The sequence below is a fragment of the Vicugna pacos genome, chromosome 6 (assembly GCF_048564905.1).
Source record: "Vicugna pacos chromosome 6, VicPac4, whole genome shotgun sequence".
Taxonomy (NCBI): Eukaryota; Metazoa; Chordata; class Mammalia; order Artiodactyla; family Camelidae; genus Vicugna; species Vicugna pacos.
Genome location: NC_132992.1, coordinates 84,373,858 through 84,395,694, shown reverse-complemented (window position 1 = coordinate 84,395,694; position 21,837 = coordinate 84,373,858). Strand labels below are relative to the sequence as shown.

At 37.1% G+C, this 21,837-nt stretch overlaps 1 protein-coding gene across 2 annotated transcripts in view; it reads left to right on the top strand.

Annotated features, from left to right (window-relative positions):
• The first annotated feature begins 725 nt into the window (after window positions 1-725).
• PPP4R3A (protein phosphatase 4 regulatory subunit 3A) overlaps window positions 726-21,837 on the top strand; it is a 34,038-nt gene continuing 12,926 nt past the window's right edge. The window contains exons 1-7 of one of the 2 annotated variants that reach the window (XM_006208198.4): window positions 726-1,009; window positions 10,423-10,478; window positions 13,549-13,647; window positions 17,308-17,925; window positions 20,710-20,787; window positions 20,869-20,985; window positions 21,422-21,538. In XM_006208198.4, the coding sequence (XP_006208260.1) occupies window positions 868-1,009; window positions 10,423-10,478; window positions 13,549-13,647; window positions 17,308-17,925; window positions 20,710-20,787; window positions 20,869-20,985; window positions 21,422-21,538 (1,227 nt within the window). In that variant the 5' untranslated portion in view covers window positions 726-867. Of the gene's footprint in view, window positions 1,010-10,422; window positions 10,479-13,548; window positions 13,648-17,307; window positions 17,926-20,709; window positions 20,788-20,868; window positions 20,986-21,421; window positions 21,578-21,837 lie in introns of both variants that reach the window. The other variant, XM_006208197.4, reaches the window with a different exon arrangement.

Genomic DNA, 21,837 nt, shown 5'->3' with positions numbered 1-21,837 from the left:
GCGTGCAGAGAGCGCGAGGGAGCCCCGGGCCGTCACCGGCGCGACCAGCGTTCCGCCTCCTCCGCTCCCAGGGCTCCCGCCACCTCGGCAACTCGGCGCCCGCCTCCCGCCTCCGTCCGAGGCCTCCGCCGCAGGGAGGCTCCCGGCTTCGTTCCTGTCTCTTTAAATGGTGGGGCCAAGGGGCCGCCCCTGCAGCTGCTGCCTGGGTGGCCCCGCGCGCCGCTATTGAGAGGCGAACCAAGATGGCGGCGGCTTTGGCTCCGTGAGGAAGACGGAAGAGGCGGCGGCAGCGGCGGAGGGAAAGGGACTTCCAGTAGCCGGGAGAGCTCGTGCGCCGAGGGGCTGCCGGAGTCTCCTGCGCAGTGGTAGCAGTTGCAGCAGGAACAGGCGCCCGTCGGCTTCGGACATTTGAAGCCGGGGAGCGGAGCGCAGCCATCGGCAGCGGTGGGAGGGCCAGGTAAAGGGAAGGAAAACATGGCGGCGGCGGCCTGAGGAGGCGGCGGCGGCGGCGCGGGAAGCGGCTTCACGGAGATCATGGCGGAGGCGGGAGCAAGGCAGTAACCCGCGCCCCTAGTTTCCACCGCGGCGGGGCGGGAGGCCGCGGAGCGCTGCGCTCCCCACTTGGGGCGGCTGGGCTCGCCGGCCGCCTGGACAATAGCGCCGAGGAGCCGGAGGCGAGGAAAGGCGGGGGCCCGGAGCTCGGGCCCGGCGGGGGCCATGCGGGCGGCAGCGCGGTCCCGCGGCGGCCAGCGGCGACAGTGAGGTCGGGGAGCTCTCCGCTCGCGGGTGTTCTCCCGCCTCGGCTTCCGCTTCTCCCGGACCCTCTTCCCGGGCGACTCCGGCGGGGCCTTTGCCCCAGGCGGCACGATGACCGACACCCGGCGGCGGGTGAAGGTGTACACGCTCAACGAGGACCGGCAGTGGGACGACCGGGGCACCGGGCATGTGTCGTCCGGTTACGTGGAGCGGCTGAAGGGAATGTCCCTGCTTGTCAGGGCCGAGAGCGACGGTGAGTGAACCCCTGTTGGCGGGACCCGCGCCTCCCCCGCGGCCTGGGCCACCCCCCGGTTCTTTGGAGACAGTGGCTTTCTCCCTGCGAGGATGGAGGGGAGGGCTGGGGCTAGGGGCGGCCGCCGCCTCGGGGGAGGGCGGACCCCCGGTGCCCCGGGTCTCCCGGAACTGCTCGGAGAGCGCTCAAAGTGTTTTCTTTGAGCGCCCAGTCGCATTTGCGGGTACGAGTGGAGCCACACGTTCGAACTGTGCCGCCTGGGAGTGTGGAGAGGTCGGGGACCTGGGATCCGGAGCCCGGACCGTGCTGTTCTTTTGCACGAGAGTGACCTTGAGAAAGGCACTGATTAATCCAATCTCCTGCCTTAGTTCACCCATCTGTAAAGCAGGCATAACTTTACTCGGAGCTAAGAAAGTTCTTCGCAGTTTCACTCTTTGGAGAACATTTTGCTGTACTTTTTTGAACATTTCTTCTGCATTTTTCCGATCCTGTTGTAGGTTCATGAATCTGGCAACTCTACTCTCGGCAGAGAAAATACTGCTTTGTATTCCCCCTGTGTTAGTTGTCATTTTCGTTAGAAACGCAGAATTTTGTGTGTGGTTTCAGTGTGTAAGTGTCCTGCAAGTTTGGGATCATTTTATGGGAGCTTTTTGATTGATTAAATGTATATTCAGAATTTGTTTCAGTTAACAGGTGGAGAGAAGTTGGCGGATACCTTTAAAATCTTTCCAATCTGCCCTAGTGCTTTTGCTTCACATATTTTGAAACAGCCCTCAAAGTACAAAGACCAAGTTGTTTGAAGATAAGTGTTTCACGTTTTCAAAGGCTTTCTCCTTTTAGGGTTTGCCACTTCCCTCGGTGGCATACTGTGAATTTCACTTAAAGAAAATGTTCACTTCCGGTAAAACTAATTTCAAAATTGTTTCTTCTGAATTTGAAAACCTGTCTTGTTACATTGGCCTATAATTTTACAGTAGCTAACAATCTCAGTGTACTATGATTGTAGGTCTGTATCTGGATTATTACAGACTCATTTGAAGGAACTTTATTGGACTCTATACCCAGAACTCTAATTCTATGGAAGACTAATAAGACTTAACCATTCTGAAATTGAAAAGACATTGCTTTTCAATTTGAATTGAAAAATGGTGATTTGGAGTATATTGCCCACAGGTTACTTTATAAAGTTCATAAAATAACTTAAAACTGGAGAAAACTTATTTCCTCTTGGAGGCATTTAAAGGATTTTGAATACATTGGGCATATTTTTCTGAGGCTTTGTTATTTGCCTTTTAAAATACAAGTTTGAATGTGAACTGTTAGTGTGATTTTGTATATGACTATCACATAGTAACCAACTATTCCAACCTCTCCATTTTTGCCTGTTAGGAAAACTTTTTACGTAGTTGGAAAGTATGGGCTTTGTAGGTTCAGTTAACTTGTTTGAGATGAGAGCACGTATAGGTTAGTAAGACATTACTTCCCATTATATGTTAAGTTAGACTCATTATGCAAAGTCCTTTGTTTAAAGTATTTTAAGCACTAAATCGTAATGTCATATTATCATAGGGACTCATACTCTCATAATAATATAGGAACCTTGAGGGTTTTTTTCCATTTTTATTTTTGTCACTTTGGAAATAGCTGCTATCTCCTTCCCTCTCTTTGGAAGTTTGGGACCCTACAATAGAGCTGGTTGGATGACTAAAACAAAATGGCTTTAATTTTTATCTAATAGGGAAAGAGAGCTCAAATAAATTGACTGATGTGCCCTTGTTAAATTTATAAGTTGTTAGGAAAACCAAATCCGAAGAGTGGGTGAATCCAAAGAGGAAATTCCAGGATACTTGTGAAATATTCTGTAAATAGTCTTTGATTTGACGATGAATGTTTTTTTCCTAACAGGAAACTCCAAATAGGAATAATAGTGAAAATTTATTGAGTGTCTACTATGTGCCAGGGATTCTTCACTTGTATTCTTTGATGTCTCCTGGTGTAGGTACTATTATTAACTGTATTTACAGATGGGGAAACTGAGGCTCAGAGAAGCTAAACAACTTAAGATCACACAGCTAGATTAAAAAGCAAGGAAAGTCAGTAATCAAACTGAAGTTGGGGAGAGGTATTTGGGATTGAGTGAGACTTCTAGTCTATGGCTTGAAACTAGTATCCATCATATAATTAGCATCATTAACTGTTTATAATGTGTTTTAAACTCCCATATTGTCTACTTGCATTTGCTGCTTTATACTTAGACTCGAGGTTTATTTCAAAGAAAATAAAAACAATTTTTAGCCTAAAGATACTTAAAAGTACAGTTTATCTCAAAGCCACACGTGGGAGCTACTAGTTTGGGTTATCCATTATTGTGTACTTCCCTCATTCTCTATTACAGGATAATTGAGAATTTTCTTTTTATTGTAATGAACAAAATGGAAAGTTTTTTCTGGTTTTCCATAAAATGAGTCATTTATCTTGTTAGAGGAGCTTATACACTTACTGAAAATCAGGAAGGCAATTGGTACATACAGAGTGAAGTCTCATTTGAAGAGTTGAAATCAGAGAAATCAAAACTAGTGCCTCTAGTAGGGATCCAGCCAGCAGACAGCTTGTTTGATGCCTAGTCTAACAAACATATTCATATACTGAGGTCATGAAAATCTTTCAAAATGAAAAGATTGTATATTAAAAAATACCTCCTAGGATTGCTTTTGAAATTAACTGAAAATATACACTAAAGTGCCTACCCCAGTACCTAATACATAACCAGCACTCAGTCAATCCTTTCTTTAAGTGCATGATCAGAATATCACTTCACTGGCATTACTGTACTATTAATAGTAGAAAAATTAGTATTGATAACGATGATCCAGAAACACATTATAAATGAAAGGCTAACCAACACAGGTTCATTATACTGCTTAAGAAAAACATTCTAGTATATAACATTCAGGAAACATTCCATAAAAATTGCTGAGGTTTTTAATCTTCTGTTACAGTTTAATATAACTGGAAAATTCACTTGTAAGAAGATTGCAATTCCTGTCACTGGAAAAATGAGATACTATAAGTTTCAATAATATAGTTTTGTTTTTGATATCAGCCAACCATTCAGTCACATTCAGGTAGAATGGCAGTATCTAGTTTGGGGTTTAGAAATGTAGATCCTGGCTTCAGTTTAGACTTAGATAAATATTTAAGGATTTCAGAATGAAGAGTTCCAGCTCTGTCCCTCCCGAGTAAGCAGTTCAACCTCGGCCTCTCCAGTACCTTGACCTTACCAGTGCTCAAAGCTAAGGGCAGGGCTTAGGCACTGTGCTTCGTCAGTAGGAAGAAAACAGCATCACAATGAGATAATGGAAGTCCAAAATCTCACTGTGTATACTTTAAAACTGTAGGATGTCTGTGCACTTGGAAAATCATGTGGGCCCTCCTGATTTTGTAGCCCATGAGATTATCTTATGTAAAAGTAGTGTAGGGGGAAGCGTATAGTTCAATGGTAGAATGTGTGCTTAGCATGCACGAGATTCTGGGTTTAGTCCCTGTTACCTTCACTAACAAAAAATAAAAGTGGCATAGTATTCCGCTATATGTATTCCACTCTATACATTGAATTCACACAGTATCCTGTTGGTGGTGTAGAGTAGCATTTCTCAGATTTCCTCTGGATACCTTTATACTATTAAAATGGAGGGTCCCCAAGAGATTTTGTTTATGTTTAAACAAAAAATACCTGTTGATTATTTACCACATTAGAAATTCAAGCTAAGACTTTAAAAAGCTTTTCTAAAACCAGAATTTAGTGACAGGGGTGTCACTGTTTTACATTTTCACAATCTTTTTAATGCCTGGTTTAATTTTTTTTTAAAAGAGAATTCTCATCTGCTCCTGTACTCAGTCTGTTGCAGCATCAGTGTAGACACTGAGAAATAAGAACGAAAAAGGCAAATAATTTCTTAGTACTATTATGAAAATAGTTTTGATTTTCCAGACCTCTTGAGATCCCCACACTTTGAGAACAGGTAGCATAGAGATTTTTTCTAGGTTTTTGTTTTGTTTTTGTTTTTCACTATTACAAACACTGCTAATGACATCTTTATTCATATACTTGGCACCTGTATGAGTGGTGTAGGACAGTTTCCTACAAGAAGGATTGTTGGACCAAAGAGTAGTATGTGTTTAAAAGCTTTGTAGATAAAGACAAATGACCCTCCAAAAAGGCTGTGCTGATGTTTGGTCTTGGTAATAGTAAATGAGAATTAAGGACCTTTTTTTTTTTTTTGGAGAAGTATATGTGCAAATAAACACTTGCAGACCTATCAGAACTTCTTTGGAATGGACTGACAAACATTTGCTCTGCAGGTGTTAGTCTTTAGTTCACGTGAGCATGGTTGATTTTGCTAGTGGTCTGAATGATAGATTCTGCAATGAAAAAATAAATAACATGTATGGATGCATTCCCCTTAGCTTCATCACTCTCTTGATATTTGTGTTTCCATATTTCCTTCCCAGTAATTCAGGTGGGAAGTGGGAGGGCCCTTCTCAAGTCTTGACATTAGGGTTTGCTGTGTAGGCTTGTCTTTCTCTTGTCTGTGTGACAGAGTGTCTTTCTCAGATGTGTGAGGAGGTGGTGTCTTGGGGAGGGTAAGAATGAATTCCTCTTGGGATAAAGGCATCTGTTTCATTGGAGAGGATGAATGTGTTTCTCAAATAAATTGGTGTGGGGGGCTGTTTTGCATATGTGCTTCAGTTATTATATTACTGGATCTAACCATCATCAAAAGCATGTGTTCCTCTTAATAAGAACTTTACTTCCCTTGATGTCACTTAACGTCTCCTTCTTGGGGTCATTTCCCTCATTTCTCCCCTTGTTATCTCTGGTACAGTGCTAAATGTCTCTCACCTCCTACAGTTGAACTCTGCATCCCCATTCTTAGTCATGTATTACTGCAGTGGAACTCCTGTCTTCGCTACTGTAGCTATAGCAGCTGATACAAATAAACTTGTTGGGGGGAGGGGCTGTGTAAATGGTGTATTAACACTCAGCTGGATCTTTTCCAGTTGATTGGAAAAGTGCTCATGACTTGATACAGTAGAAACCACAAGATAGGAGTGGAGAACCTAGTAGGTCAACTAGAAATAAACTAGAAATGTGTCTTTTCCTTATTATCTTACTTCGCTCCCCAAAAGGCTGTTTCCCATGTTCCAGCCTGTAAACTTAACTGACATCTTACAGGACGTCGTATTTGAGGACCAGAGCTGGATTTCCTAAAGTGGTATCTTAGACTAAAGCCATGGGATATGGCTGAAATGGGTTTCAGAAGAGATAATTCCCCTTCACATCTTCAGTGGCCCAGGAAAAAAGGAAAACTTACTAACATCAGAGGCTTTTAGTATGTGCTTATTTTTGTGTTAGCCAGCACTTTGGGAGAGAACACTTCAAACTTTCAATTTGTGATTTTTTTTCTCCTTTCTAGTTATCCCAACACTGTAGTGATACTAAGGAGAGTTCTGAAGCAAATACAAAAAAAAAAGTGCTTGAAAAATAATTATATCACTGCCAAGTTTTTTGTTTTGTTTTAGCTGCTGAGTCAGGTGTGTGTGTCTTGAAATCACAACTTGAAGTAGTAACTCCAACCCCTATGCCCTGTGTTGTTTTACCCCTTCTCTTAAACTTGAAAAAAAAATCTTTTTAAGTGTAATACATCAAAAAGGTACGCAAATCCTAAGTATTCAACTTGATGAATTTTTCACAAAATAACCAGTACACTGATGAAGAAACAACGTAACCAGCACTCTGGAAGCCTGTTTCATGTTCATTTTCCGTCACTCCCCCACCAGCCCAACACTAAGGTAACTTCTAACACGATAGATTAATTATTGCCACTTTTTGAATTTATGGTATATACTTTTGTCTGAGGCTTCTTTGATTCGTGTTTGTAAGATTTGTATACATTGTTACATTCACATATATTTGGTTCATTCATTCATTAACATTGCTATACGATACTCCATTGTATGAATATTTATATTTTAGCTTTTTTTTTTTCTTTTTTAATGGTGATACTGGGGATTCAGCTCAGGACCTTAAACATGCTAAGCATGTGCTCTACCACTGAGCTATTTCCCACCCTCAATAGCTGGGTTTTTTTAAACAACATCCACATGCCATATAATTCACTCATTCAAAGTGTGCATTAGTGTTTTTTAGTATATTCACAAGGTTATGCAACCATCACCACATTAGAGGACATTTTGTCCTCTTAAAGAAGTCATGCACCCGTTAGTGGTCACTACCCGTTCATTCCTCCTTCCTTCTGGTCCTAAGCAACCCCTGATTTACAAATCTTACTCTGCCATACTAGAATATATGGTCTTTTGTGACTCTCTTCTTTCACTTTTGTTTTCAAAGTTTATCTGTTAAAGCATACATTAGAAGTTGGATTCTTTGTATAAATGAATAGTGTTTCATTTTATTTATTCATTCATCAGTTTTTGGACATTTGGAGTGTTTCCACTTTTTGCTATTATGAATAATGCTGCTGTGAATGTATGTGTACACATACTTGTGTGGGTGTATGTTTTCATTTCTCTTGGATATATACTTAGGAGTAGAATTGCTGGTAACTCTTTTAGGAACTGCCAAACTTTTCCACAGTGGATGCCTTTTTATATACCCACAAGCAAAATGTATGAGGGTTCCAGCTTCTCCACATGGTTGCCAGGACTTGTCATTGTCTTTGATTATAGGCATCCTCACTGGTGTGAAATGGCATCTTTTTGTGGTTTTGATTTGCACTTCACTAATAACCAGTGATACTGAGTATCTTTTCATGTTTATTGTCCATTTGTGTATCTTTCTTGGAGAAATAATCTGTTCAGATCCATCGTCCATTTTTCAACTGAGTTGTAAAAATTTGAGTAATAAGTCCATTATTGGATATACGATTTCTAGATAATTTTGCTTGTTCTGTGGATTGTCTTTTCACATTCTTTAAGGTATTTGTAGCACAGAAGTTTTTACTTGTGATTATGTCCAGTTAGCATCACTTATTAATGCTGTCCAATTTTTGCCTTTGGTAGGTTGTGCTTTTTGTGACTTTTAAAGTGGCATTACTTAGTTTGGTTCTGTGACACTAGACTTTGTGCATCTTATGAAATATGATAATTTTTGTTTTAGCAGCTGCTGAGTCAGGTGTGTGTTTCTTGAAATCACAGCTTGAAGTGGTAATTCCAACCCCTATGCCCTGTATTGTTTCACTGTGTTATTTACGTAGTTCTCTAGAGATGAATTGTTTCTGAGTACATGGTATATTTCAAAGTATTTTTTTTGGAATGTGTTTTCTCATAGAAACCCATGTTTTGAGTATGATTATATGCCAGGACTCATCTTTTAAAAGTATGTTTGATCCATAATGTACCTGCTATACTTTGTAATTTCATTGGGAAATAGTGGAGTGCAATTTTTTTTCTAGTAATTAAACAGCAAAACACTGAAAGAATATTTACAAAGATAGCCAAAAACTTTTAATACTTTTAAGGGACCCTAAGCATGGAGTTCATTTGCTTGTTGCTTTTTCTTGTTATAAATGTATCACTAGACAGTTCTTAATAATTACCAAAATGAAAGTCCATTGGTTGTGTGTAAAGAAAATAAGGGGCACTGGAAAATTTATTTTATTCTGGCAAAAGTTGGAAAAAGACAATGGAGATTAAACAGGCTTCTACAGAACATGAGAATGTTTGTCTGAACCTCAGTGAACCAAAAAGAGCCCAAAGAGATGAGGCTATAGGTGGGGAAAATAATGAAGACTGTTTAGTTACCTTAAGTACAGAAAGGATAAGAGACAGATTTTGGGTTAAGCAGTTCACCTGTGCCAGACAGTGTGGAAGGATTCAAGTGAAGTAAGGAACTGTTCACGCACACAAGGTGTTTGCAAATTAAGTCATCATAACTTGGCAAGTGCTGTTACTTCTCTGTATTCAGTATCGTCTAACATTACAATCACATAGTAGTAAATGGGCATTAAATCACTACTGTGGGACAGTATCATAAAATTAGTAAACCAATTTTAACATAAAAGCAAAACTAGTCAAATTTGGAAATGTTAAGAGCACCCTTTCTCAAGTGTCTAGCCACTATTTGGAATGGTTAAAGCAACTGTTAAGTGTAATACGAGAAGAAATGAAAGCTTTGGATGAGAGACAGCTGCAGAGAAAATGTTGCTTCTCAAGTATCTGGAGCCAGAACTTGCTTTTAAACTGGAACTGGCTGATATGGGGAGAGGTATAAGTTTAGTCTCAAAAGTTTCTGTTTGCCACAAAACAGTAGTTGTTTTCTAATATTTTGAGTCTTAGGATACTGCCAGGGGAAAAACAAAAAATACGCAAGTTAGCTTATTCTGAGAAGCAAATTGATTATTTGAAGATGGGGAAGTGTGGTAATTCCTGTATTAAGCAACAGAAATGGGAGGGGTATAGTTCAAGTGGTACAATGCATGCTTAGCCCGCATGAGGTCCTAGGTTCAATCCCCAGTACCTCCTCCAAACATAAATAGATAAACCCAATTACCTCCCCATCATAAAATGAAAAAAAAAAATGTAAGGCTTTCTAAAAGTGAAGCATAACTTGGGGATGTACTTGGGCAGTGAACTATATCCTTGATGTTTTCAAACATTTGCAAATGAATTCTATTTTTATTTTCAGTCTTGAGAAAGAGCAGATAACTATTTAAAGTGCTTATTTGCATATTTTAAGTTATTTCTCTAAGTAATACTGTATATCAAAGATTTAATCCCCAATCATCTGGCTGCACACTGTGCTGTTTCATTACCTTCTGCTGCCCAGGAATTGGTAGATTTATGTAGACCATCCAGTCCTGACTTTTCAATCATGTCTGTCTTGTTAAAACTAAGCATGTGTAAGAAACAGATTCACAGACATAGAAGACAAACTTATGGTGGTAAGGAGGGAAGAGGAGGTTAGAGGGATAAATTGGGAGTTCAGGATTTGCGGCTACTAACTACTATATATAAAGTAGATAAACAACAAGGTCCTACTGTATAACACAGGGAACTGTATTCAATATCTTTTAATAGCCTATAAGGAAAAAGATTGGAAAGGAATATATAGCAATGTATAACTGAATCACTATGCTGTACACCGGAAATTAACACAATATTGTAAACTGACTATACTTCAAAAAAAATTAAAAGTAAGCATATAAAGCAGGCATTTCTTAGGTTATAAGTTATTATACTTAAATTTGTATTGTTTTAAAATAGTATTTCCTCAACTCAAGTTGTATGTGCATCAGATACTCAGAAAAGGAAATGTATGTGTATGAAAGGGAGTATAATTTTGCTGCTTTGCAATTATATAATGGAATGTCTTTTCTTTTTCTGTTTCCTAGGTTCTCTACTTTTAGAGTCCAAAATAAATCCTAATACGGCATACCAGAAACAACAGGTAAAATTTTGAAGATGTTGTGTTTTATCTTGCGTATTATTCTCTCAGTTTGGTGATTAAATGAAAATTTACCACCTCATTCCTTACAGTGAAAAATCCGGAACAGATTCTAACATGCTTTTTCCCAATCTGATTCTAAAATACAATTCTGCCAATCTCTATAGCATATAAGTCATTTAAAAAAAAAACTTGCTTTGAGTTAAGCTAAGCTTATGTTCCCAGATGTTCAACCAACTGGGCTTTAATTTTCACAAATTAAACTAAAGCAACAGTTTTCTTGTTTCTACCTAAAGGGAATTTAAAAAGTGATCACTGATAGAATAATCAGCTACTAATACAACTAAATGGTAGAGACTCCCTCCTTTGCTGTTGTAAATGCTAGTGCGGAAGGAACATTCATCTCTCTGTACAGCAACTCAATGTAAATAAGAATCAGATTTCTTACATAGCCTGAAAAGGACCTTATAATGATGTAACAACTTTTAAGACTACTTTCAGTTTGAGTATACTCTTTCTTGTAACCTTCTGATATGCAAGAGATATCTTTCCTTCACATAGTACCTATCAGCACATCAAATGTTATTTATTCAGAATACAGACACACAGATAATACTGAGTGCTCTACAAAGCCAGTGAAATCAATGTCAGTCCCCTCATTGTCTTGAAATTAACTTAAAATTACCAAAACATTTATATATATTACTTTATAAATTTATAAATAAATATAAAGTGCTTTGCTTCATCATTGACCATTAAAATTCTACTAGAGGAAAGTTAGTATTGTTTTTATTTTGCACATAAGGTGATGTCTAAGGATTGTGACTTACTTGAGTTCACACAGATAGTACATAGGAAAGCTGATATTTACTCCTAAATTTGTTTAATGGCAATTTACTCATCTGACAAGCCTTGGTACAATATGAAATATTTTCTTGATGGTTCAATGGTCTATTAACACTTAACTGCATTTGGTGTTCTTAAGAAAACTTTCTGGTTTGATAGAAATGGCTGGAAACTATAGTATTTTGTTTTAATGTTCTGTACTTAAATTTGTATTTTGAGGTTTCAGTCAGCTAAAGAGGAAAACCATATCCTAAGAAAAAGAAAAGATGAGTCCATTTTGAGGATGAATGGACAAATCTATATATCTTAATAGGTTGTTGGATGATAAGCAAACAAGATGACTTGGTGAAAATTTAGGTTCTTCAAGGAAAAGAGAAGAGCAGTTCCTAAAAATTTTCAAACTAAAAATTTGTGAAATGGGTAATTGAGGGCATATATCTAGTTGTGCCCTGATTTAAGCCTCCAAATGATTCTGAATATACATTATAGCAGAGCAGTTGCTTACAATTGTATTAATAAACCTGTCTTACTACTAATGTGATAGTGGTTTTAGGCTTCTTCAGTTGGTCTTGTGTTATCACCAATTTTCATTAACAGTATGTATTAAGCCATTCTGGAGACAGAGAAACCAAGGCTTAGGGAGGCTACCCAACTGACTATAATTTCTGACATGTTGATGATCCTGCAGTGTTAATGTAAATTATTTTGAGCTTGAACAGCTAGTCAGTCACTGTGAAACAGATTGCTTGCCTGGGATCTGTGATTGGTAGAAGTCCTTAAAGATAGTTAAAAAGGGGTCTTTGAGCTCTTAAAATTCTGAGTAAGACTTGTGGATTTACCCTCTTGGTAATGCTGCACAGCCATACAAAGGATCATTTTTTTACTTCTGGCTGACATCAGTTTTATTCATTAAGAGACTACTGGTCTTATGATTGACAGTTATATAATTGACTGAATAGAGTTAATATGTGTTAGCAGACGTTTTTAAACATGGGATCCATTTGTGCAATAAGAAGTGTCCTTGCCAAGGTAGTGAAAAGTATTAGAAATTAAATAGGTCCTTTAAGATACCTTAAAGATAGTTAGTCATGTTTCCTCCTCAGTACAGGAACCTTTCTCATCCAGATAGATGCTTAGCCAGACTTGGCTTGGCTCCTTTCAGTTACTTACTAGTCAGATTAAAAAAAAAATTTTTTTTTAATATGGTGTTCAGATCCATCTAACCCTAACTTCTACTCCTAGTTCTCTTTGGACTAGCTTGAAAAGTGCTACATGATAGCTGTTTCATTAGGTTTCTTTTTCAAATGTAGCTCTCCCTAGTGCCATCAACAATTCTTATATAAAATGATTCATAGATCCCTCTTGGAGAAGAGGCCCCTTTCTTGAAATGGTTAATTGCTCTGAAACAGTGTACATGTATATTTATAGTCAGTAAGTGAAAATATACCTTAGACCCCATAAATATTTTATCACCATGCATATTGTAGAATACAGATTATTTGTACTACAGGAAATCTCAGTATTGTAATGTCTTGCTGAGATTACATCTTTTATGTTGTAATCCTTTACAACATTTATTAAATAGTTCAGTAGTTTTTCAAATAAACTTTTTCAGACAAACTTGCATTTTTATCATTAAAAAGTGCAAGTCTGTCTGAAAGGAATGAAAGGGTGGTAGGTGGCAGGAACATCTTGCTTCTTGAACCACAGCACTTTGGTAAAAGTTTAAAAACCTCTGTCCAGATAAATGCTCACATATTACAGATTTACCTAATAATTTCAAGGGCTTCATGGGCCTTAAGCACCCCACATAAATAAAAAACACCTGATGCTGACAATGAGAAGAGAGGCAGAGGAGCTACGATTATTAATCCCATCCTCCTAACATGCCCTTAGTTATTGAATATTGAGACTTCCTCTTTGGGCATTTTGACTAGAGCATAAAATGTAACCTAAATGTGCAAGCAAAGTTTGTATCTTTTGGTACACTTACATTGTGTGCTCAATTTGTAGTGCTTTTTATATATTGGTTAAACTTGAGAACATTGTTTTCATTTTATAGATTAATCAAAGTATGAAAAGGCATCGCTAATTAATATCAATGTTGCAAAAAGTAAAAATGAGTATTGTTTTCAGTTCCATGTTACTTTGTTCACTTACCTTATACTTTGAAGTAGTTTGTGATAATATATGTTAATTATTCAGACTTCTTTTTTTTCCTCTCAAGGACACGTTGATTGTGTGGTCTGAAGCAGAGAATTATGACTTGGCCCTTAGCTTTCAAGAAAAGGCTGGATGTGATGAAATTTGGGAGAAAATATGTCAGGTAATTTTAAAATTTTGAAATTTTAACACGTTTTCTTTAAATATTTTGGGTTTTTTGCTGTGCTTTAAGCATGCCCCAAATTTTAGATAGACACATTTCATATAGATCATTTAAATTCACTAGGAAAGTTCAGTTTACTAACACCAAACTGCCCAGCCCAGATCTTTGTTGAACTCCAGACTTTTATATCTAGCTGCCTTTGAGAGCTCTTCCATGAATGCTCACTAACATCTCAAGTTTTACATCCAAAACTGAACGTAATCTCATTGAGATTTGTTCATTCTCCCATGTCCCTTGTCTCAGTAAATGCCATCCAGTTGCTGAAACCAGAAACTTGCGAGTCCTGTTTATCCTTCCTCCATTCCTCGTATCAATTCAGTCCCTCAGTTATAAATCTTAAATGGATTGACCTGCCTTCATTTTCACTGCTATTACAGTTTACTAAGCCACCATCATTTCTTGCCTGGTTTATTGCTTTTATGTGGATTCATCTTCCCAAATCTGTACCACAGCTAGGGTGATCTTTTTTCAAATACAAGTCTGATCATGTTACTCTTTGTTCAGTAACCTCTTGTGGCTCTTGACTATATCTTCAACCTTATCTTGCACGTTCTCAGTTGATTCTGGAACACCCTAGTGATACCTAGTCTAGTGATAATCATTTCCACTGTCTTTCGTGATTGGTCATTTTTTATGCACTTTTGTGGCTAAAGCCATTGGCTCTTATTATGGACCATTGCATCCTAAGGACACTTTTTCTATCTCCATGTTTATTTATTCTGGAGAATAAATAATCTTCAGCAGATTCCTTAATTCATCGGTTCTCAAGGTGTGGGTCTCAAACCAGCAGGATAAGCATGACCTGGGATCTGATAGAAAATGCAAATTCTGAGATCTACTGAATCAGAGACTCCACGAGGAGTTACCAGTAATTCTATTTTAACAAGCCCTCTTGTCTTTATAAAGGGCAAGATAGTAAATACTTTACGCTTTCTGGACCATGCAGTTTAACAGCTCTTCAGTTTTGCTGTTGTGCTGCGGAAGTAGCCATAGGTAACATATACATAAATGGATGTGGTTCTCTTCCAGTAAAATTTTATTTACAAAAACAAGTGGTGGGCCAGGTTTGGTGGCTGTTTGTCAACACCTGCTTTAGGCGATTTTGCTGCACCCTGAAGTTTGAGATCCACTGCCTAAATAGAAGCTGCAGTGTTCTTAAGGCACAGTTATTTAATTTGTAGAATTATTTCTACTATATATTCTACTCAGCTGTGTTTGTCATAAACTAACCTGCCTATTAAGCTGTCCTTTCCTTCTCTTAACGTGAAAAACTAGCATTTATATTTATGCCTTCTTCATGCTTTTTCTTTGCTTTCTGTTCAGTACAGTTTTTACAGCATGTTCCTCTAGATTTTGTCATACGGAGTTCTCCATAGAAAGAGGTGAGATAATTGAGCTCGGGGTTTGCTGAAAGCACCCATAATTCAGACAAATCTTGTTCTCCTTCATCTTTGTGAGACAAACAGTTCCACCCTGGACACAGTCTTCTATTAGGTGAATATTTAAGTCATACCTGGACTCAGCCTGTTACTGTCATGCCTGGCTCTCTTAAAATTGTCAGACCTTTACTGTACTTTCCCTTGGTCTGTGATACCATATTTTTTCAGTTATTTTCTCTTAGGGCACAAGTAGTAGTACTTGTATACCTTTGTCTACACTAACTTTCCTAGGAATCACTGGCTACTTTAGAATCTTTTTCTGATCTACTTCTCCAACTTTTACATAGTTTATGTTCAAGATGTCATTTTTCAATGATTTTTTTCCTGTCTGTGCTTCTCAATTAATTTATGATTCCTGGCTTATTCTAGGAAATTTACCACATTCTGCTTTCTGAGATCTTGTGTATTTCTTTATTTCCTGAAATCTACTCATTTTTTGATCTAGAAACAACTAAAAAATCTCCCTATTTTCTAGAATCCTTCTTGATAGCAGTTATGTGTGGGTGCATCTCTTTTCCCTAAGATTTAGCCTTTCTCTTAAGGAAAGCTCTCTCCTAGCTTAGTCTACTTTCCTTTTTTTAATTTTCATTCGTCTATTGCTCTTGTTTTGAAAGTAAGACTGAAATATATTTGTTAGATTTTTACAGTTCCACCTTGTTCTCCTGAGCAGATCAGATTGTTAGATTTTTACAGTTCCACCTTGTTCTCCTGAGCAGATCAGATTCTAAGAGTATCCTAAACATAGGCCTTTTTGATTATCCTTTTAGCCTTCATATTTGCCAGTTGACTCAATAGCATTTTCATCACAATAAGGGTTCTCCTTTTAATTTAGTGTTTAATAAAACCCTACCATTTTTCTGTAGGTAAAGCTTGAATATTAGGAGTTTAAAGTGGAGATGAGAGCTTATATAATTAAAAAAAAATCCAGAGCTAACTTGAGACCATGCCACGTGTAAGCCATCAATGTGCCTAGCCTTCTTTCAGTGGCACTGCCCACTAGGTTGAGGTTGAGATGGTATACCTTGCAGTATATTTCAAGACATATTCCAGGTCTTCTTTCCTTTTAGTATCCATCAATATCTCTTAACTGTGCTGAGCAATTTTAAGTTTCCTGGATATTTTTAAGGCCTAATTTTTCCATCCCATTACCATTCAACTTGGTTTTATGGGTAGCTTTAGTGGCAGTATCTCAAATTATAGGGCTGAGAAAGTAAAACTTATTTTATTCCAAAATATGTCCTTGACCTTTTGTAAAAAAATTTTTTACATTAAAATTTGTTTAATTGTGAAGGTTTCTAAGTTAATCTTTTTATAGTAAAAGCTCCTACACAGGCACAAATTTGGGGTTTGACAAATTTCAGGGCTTCTGGGGGGTCATGAAAGGTTCAGGTTTGGGTGTGTAGAAAGGAAAACCTCCTTGATTTGGTTACTTAACTTTAAGCAGGTATTCTTAGGGGATAGCTCTACGACACATAGGTAGGAGTTACTTTTTATGTGGTTTCATTTTTGTGTGGGTACACCTTGTTTCCCACTCAGTTTTTCTTAATCATATTTTTAGGCTACCAGCCAGCATTTATACATCAGTGACCCCCTTTGGTACAAAGCCAGTTTGTACATGCTGTCTTGGCACTTGGTTTCTAAATTAATTAATAGTAAGTTTTTTTTGTATTGCTTTCAGTTATATGTCTTCTAAGCTCACAACATTTGCTTGAATTTTACTTAAACTTTGAGGAGTTTTGTGGTGCTATACCAGGGCACAATGCTAGGAATATTTGGGATTTGCCCTGGTCTTTGGAAATGTGAGAAGATGCTTTACCACCAGGCCTCTGTATTATGCATCTGCAGGACACTGATAAGTCACAATCACAGTGAGTTGAGGGTATCCTAGAATGTTTCTGTTCCTGGTTGACCTTATACTGATAAGGAAGCTCATTCTACTTCTGAACTTTGAACTTCCTTCCTTAAAATTGATAGTGTATGTTATTTGTAGAAATGTAACTTAGAAAGTAGGCAATTGTGTCGAAGTTTGAAGAAAGTTCTAATCTTAAACTTGAAAATTATCATTATAGTTTTCTTATAACATCTCTTGTATTCATCTAGGAATATCACTTAGATTTGCTTTGATTATATTTTGTCAGCTATCATAAATCTTGTTTAATAGGTTCAAGGAAAGGACCCATCAGTGGACATCACTCAGGACCTTGTAGATGAATCTGAAGAGGAGCGTTTTGATGATATGTCATCACCAGGTTTAGAATTGCCATCTTGTGAATTAAGTCGCCTTGAAGAAATTGCAGAACTTGTGGCATCATCCTTACCTTCCCCCCTGCGTCGTGAAAAACTTGCACTAGCACTGGAAAATGAGGGTTATATTAAAAAGCTCTTAGAGCTTTTTCATGTGTGTGAGGATTTGGAAAATATCGAAGGACTGCACCACTTGTATGAAATTATCAAAGGCATCTTCCTCTTGAATCGAACTGCTCTTTTTGAAGTTATGTTCTCCGAGGAATGTATAATGGACGTCATTGGATGCTTAGAATATGATCCTGCTTTATCACAACCACGAAAACATAGGGAATTTCTAACTAAAACTGCCAAGTTTAAAGAAGTGATTCCCATATCAGATCCTGAGCTGAAACAAAAAATTCATCAGACATACAGAGTTCAGTATATACAAGATATGGTTCTACCTACCCCTTCAGTCTTTGAAGAAAATATGTTATCAACACTTCACTCCTTTATCTTTTTCAATAAGGTAGAAATTGTTGGTATGTTACAGGTGAGTTAGATCATCTTTTTTACCTACTTAAAAAGATACCTTTTGCCTTTAGCAGAAATAATTTTCTGTTCCTTTTTAGTATAAAAATTGAAAATTTTTGTCTAAAGGTATATATTTTGTTGATATTATAAGAGATTATAATATATAATAGTATGGGACCAGAAGGTTGTTTTTGGGTTAGGGAAGGTTAATGTAAAAAGAATCTAGCTTGAAGAAATTACAGGGAAATGATCTTAATAAAACAATTGAATGTAGAATTTTAGGGATATTAATCAACTAGTTATGCAAAGAACAGAATAGATTGGAAGAGGAAAGGAAAATAAAATAGAAGCCAAGAGCTCTGTCATTAAACATAGAATATAGATTCTGTAGAAGTCATAGAACTCCTGGGAAATTATTAAAGGTCCAGTTTTAGGGTCAAAGGAATATAGCAGATGTTGGCAGGTTATAGCTGGATGGCTCCCTATTAAAAGGCATGTTTTTGTAATGGATGAGAGTATGGGGAGTTTAGACGGGAATGAGAGTTTACGCTCTGCTTGTCACTTAATAGCTATGTGGCTTAGGCGACTTTTTTAATCTCTTAAAGCTTCAGTTTCTTGATCTTAAGGATGGTAATATTAATATCTATCCTCTAAGGTCATCTGAAGATTAAACAAGATGCATGTTTATAAAGCAGTGAACATTAAGACTCTTGAATATTAATTTTAAGTATCTATTAATAATTGCCTGTTAAACTCCACATTTTCTTTTTATAGTATTCCCAGTCTCACAGGTATGGTGTTTTAGGGTGCTTGTATCAGAATTGCCTAGGGTACAGTTAGCTAGATTCTGTACAAAACACAGAATCTAAATGTCTGAGATGTAATCTGCATTTATAACACCCCCAAAGTCAGAGTCTCTCAGTATATTATCCCATACTGTGTGAATTAGTCTATTCCGACTGAAATCGAAGTTTGCACAGTGCATGCAGAGATCTGTGAGTTGCATACTTCCCATGTGTTTTTTCAATGCCCATGATGTTGTAACAATAACATGTGATATGATTTGAAGGACACTATCTTGTAAGACCTTATTTCTGATCTACAAATAAAATAATTATTTGACCTGGATTTGTTAAGTTAAAGAGGCAAATAAATGTCAGTGAGAGAGCTGCTTGATAGCACAAGCTATGAATAAAGCAGTAAGTTTAATATTTGTTCCTTTTTAGAAAATTGCTATATTTCCAGTGACCCTGGCTTTGTTTCCTTTAAAAAATACACACATACACGTACACACACACACATATATACATATGTATGAACTCAAGTAGAAAAGTTGGTTTTATCAAAACTGCTTTCCTGGAGCTAGTGATATTTCCAGTTCATGTTGACTAATTTGACATGTTTTCCGTTCATTTAAGACAGACGAATAATATAGGCAATACAATCTGGTAAGTACAACAGTAATCCTCTACACAGTGTATTGTGGTTGATAATGGAAGAAGGGGTCTGGTACCAATTTTCATTTGTTCTTTGATAAGGAACTAGTTCTGTTCTGGTCTAGTTTTGATTCCTGGTTTCCTTGGATAATCCTGAATGGTACTGGCCCTTTTCTTTAGCTCCCTGTGGTTCTCATTTTGTCATGTAGGGATTTGTCACTTTTGTGTTTTCCTGGCCTTCATACCTGTAAAATGCCAGTTTTAATCATTAAGTATGAATAATTTTCAATTAAGTCATTGCTTCCCTACAATATGCTCTGTAAAATGCTAGCTGCCAGTGCTGTTGGTCTTTCTGTTTTTCTTGATGCTGAGCATTTACATCTGAAGTGCTGCTGTGAAGAAAGGAGAGTTTTATGAATTTTTTGACAAGGACTAACTAAGGTATAATTAAAGGTCTTACCCACCTTGTACACAAGCATAACCCTTACCATTGACTGATTTCTGTGTAATATTGCTAAATATTCTTAATTCTCTATACTTTGGTACCCCCAAGTGAAGCAGTCCAGAGAATCTTTTTTAATCATTTGATTTCCATTTCATGGGATATATCTGAGATGGATCTTGAAAATGAATGCTATTTGATATATGGCCTATTTATATGTTGTAGGAAAAGAAGGGAATAACTAAATAATTTAGTCTCATAAAAATGTTTCTTGAGCACCTATAGCAGTGGATATGGAAAGTTTATTAACTAGTGGGAGGTTTTATACACACACATACATACATACATATGTATTTCTACTAGCAGGGGTAGTATGGAATTAAAATACAACACATTTGTAATTAAAAATAGTGATAGGAAAAACTGAACAGGCAATCAGGCTCTACCTGCTAACTGTGATTGGGCTTACAGTTAAGGTAATGAAAACCCTGTGAAAATGAGGGGTCTCCAAACCATGGCCCATAAGTGGTTTTGTAAATGAAGTTGATGTGACACAGCCTTGCTCGTTCCTTTATGTAGTGTCTGTGGCTGCTTCCCTCTAACGACAGGGCTGAGTAGTTGTGGTAGAGACTGTGTGGCCTGCAAAGCCTAAAATATTTATAATGTGACATTCAAATACTTAGGAAATAGAGCCCTGCCAAAATATAAAGGATAATGTTTCTGTATAAATCCTGTTTATCCTTTAATAAAACTTTTTAGTTTTTTCCTTCTGTCTTTTAAAAAACAGCATTGCCAATACCATCTTTCCTTTTTTCCAGTTAGGAAAAAGTTATTGAAATTTATATCTTCTATAATAGCATTCTGAAAATACATTTTATTATACTTTTACCATTAGCATAATGAAATTTATCCTTTGACTTCACAGGAAGATGAAAAATTTCTGACAGATTTGTTTGCACAACTAACAGATGAAGCAACAGATGAGGAAAAAAGACAGGAATTGGTAAGCAGTTTGATATTATGAAGGGCATGAAGCTAAAACAACACACCATTTATATTCACTTAACCTTTTTCCTAATTTCAGGTTAACTTTTTAAAAGAATTTTGTGCGTTTTCGCAAACGCTGCAACCTCAAAATAGAGATGCTTTTTTCAAGACTTTGTCAAACATGGGCATATTACCAGCTTTAGAAGTCATCCTTGTAAGTTTGTTTCTCCTTATATCTAATTACCATTATATTTTAATCCACAAAATAGTATATTTTTATGTAACATGCGAACTATTTGATTATAGCCAGTATTTAATATCAGCCGTGTATTACATAAAGTTAAAAAGCTATAAAATTCTAGTATCAAGAGAGTCCTTGCACAGTACTAAAAGGACACTTCCAGGAATTTTCCATATTTTTAATAATTTGTTAACCTTGCAGCCTATTAGTTGAAATGTTAAAGTGGAAAAATAAACAAGAACAAAAGAAAGTATAACTTTACCCATAGAACAACAATTTTGCAGCAGATTTCCTTGACCTCTCTTTTTTATTGAAATGTTTTCTTACAATTTGTTTGGTTTGGGATTTATGTAACTGTAAGCTCCATATTTTTATGATTATAGGAGAAATAAATGCTTTTTATCTGCAGGGCATGGATGATACACAGGTGCGAAGTGCTGCTACTGATATATTCTCATACTTGGTTGAATATAATCCATCCATGGTACGAGAGTTTGTCATGCAGGAGGCACAACAGAATGATGATGTAAGTAAGAAGTTAACAGAGCAAAAAATAACCAACAAGGTAAATATTATTTGCACTAACAGTAAGTATTTATACATGGGGAGCTATAACTGTATTTGTTACTCATTTTTTAAAGGTTTAAGTAGTTGATGTTTGAGAGAAGTATAGCCATAATATCATGGCTTATTCTTCCCCTAAATTGGCTCCTGTCTTAGTTTATAAATTCTGTTTTACAGCATTTATTTGCTAATGCTCAACTAAAATTTCTTCTTAAATTTTTGAGATTGTTTCTTAATTCTGAATTTAACTTGTTATGTTGT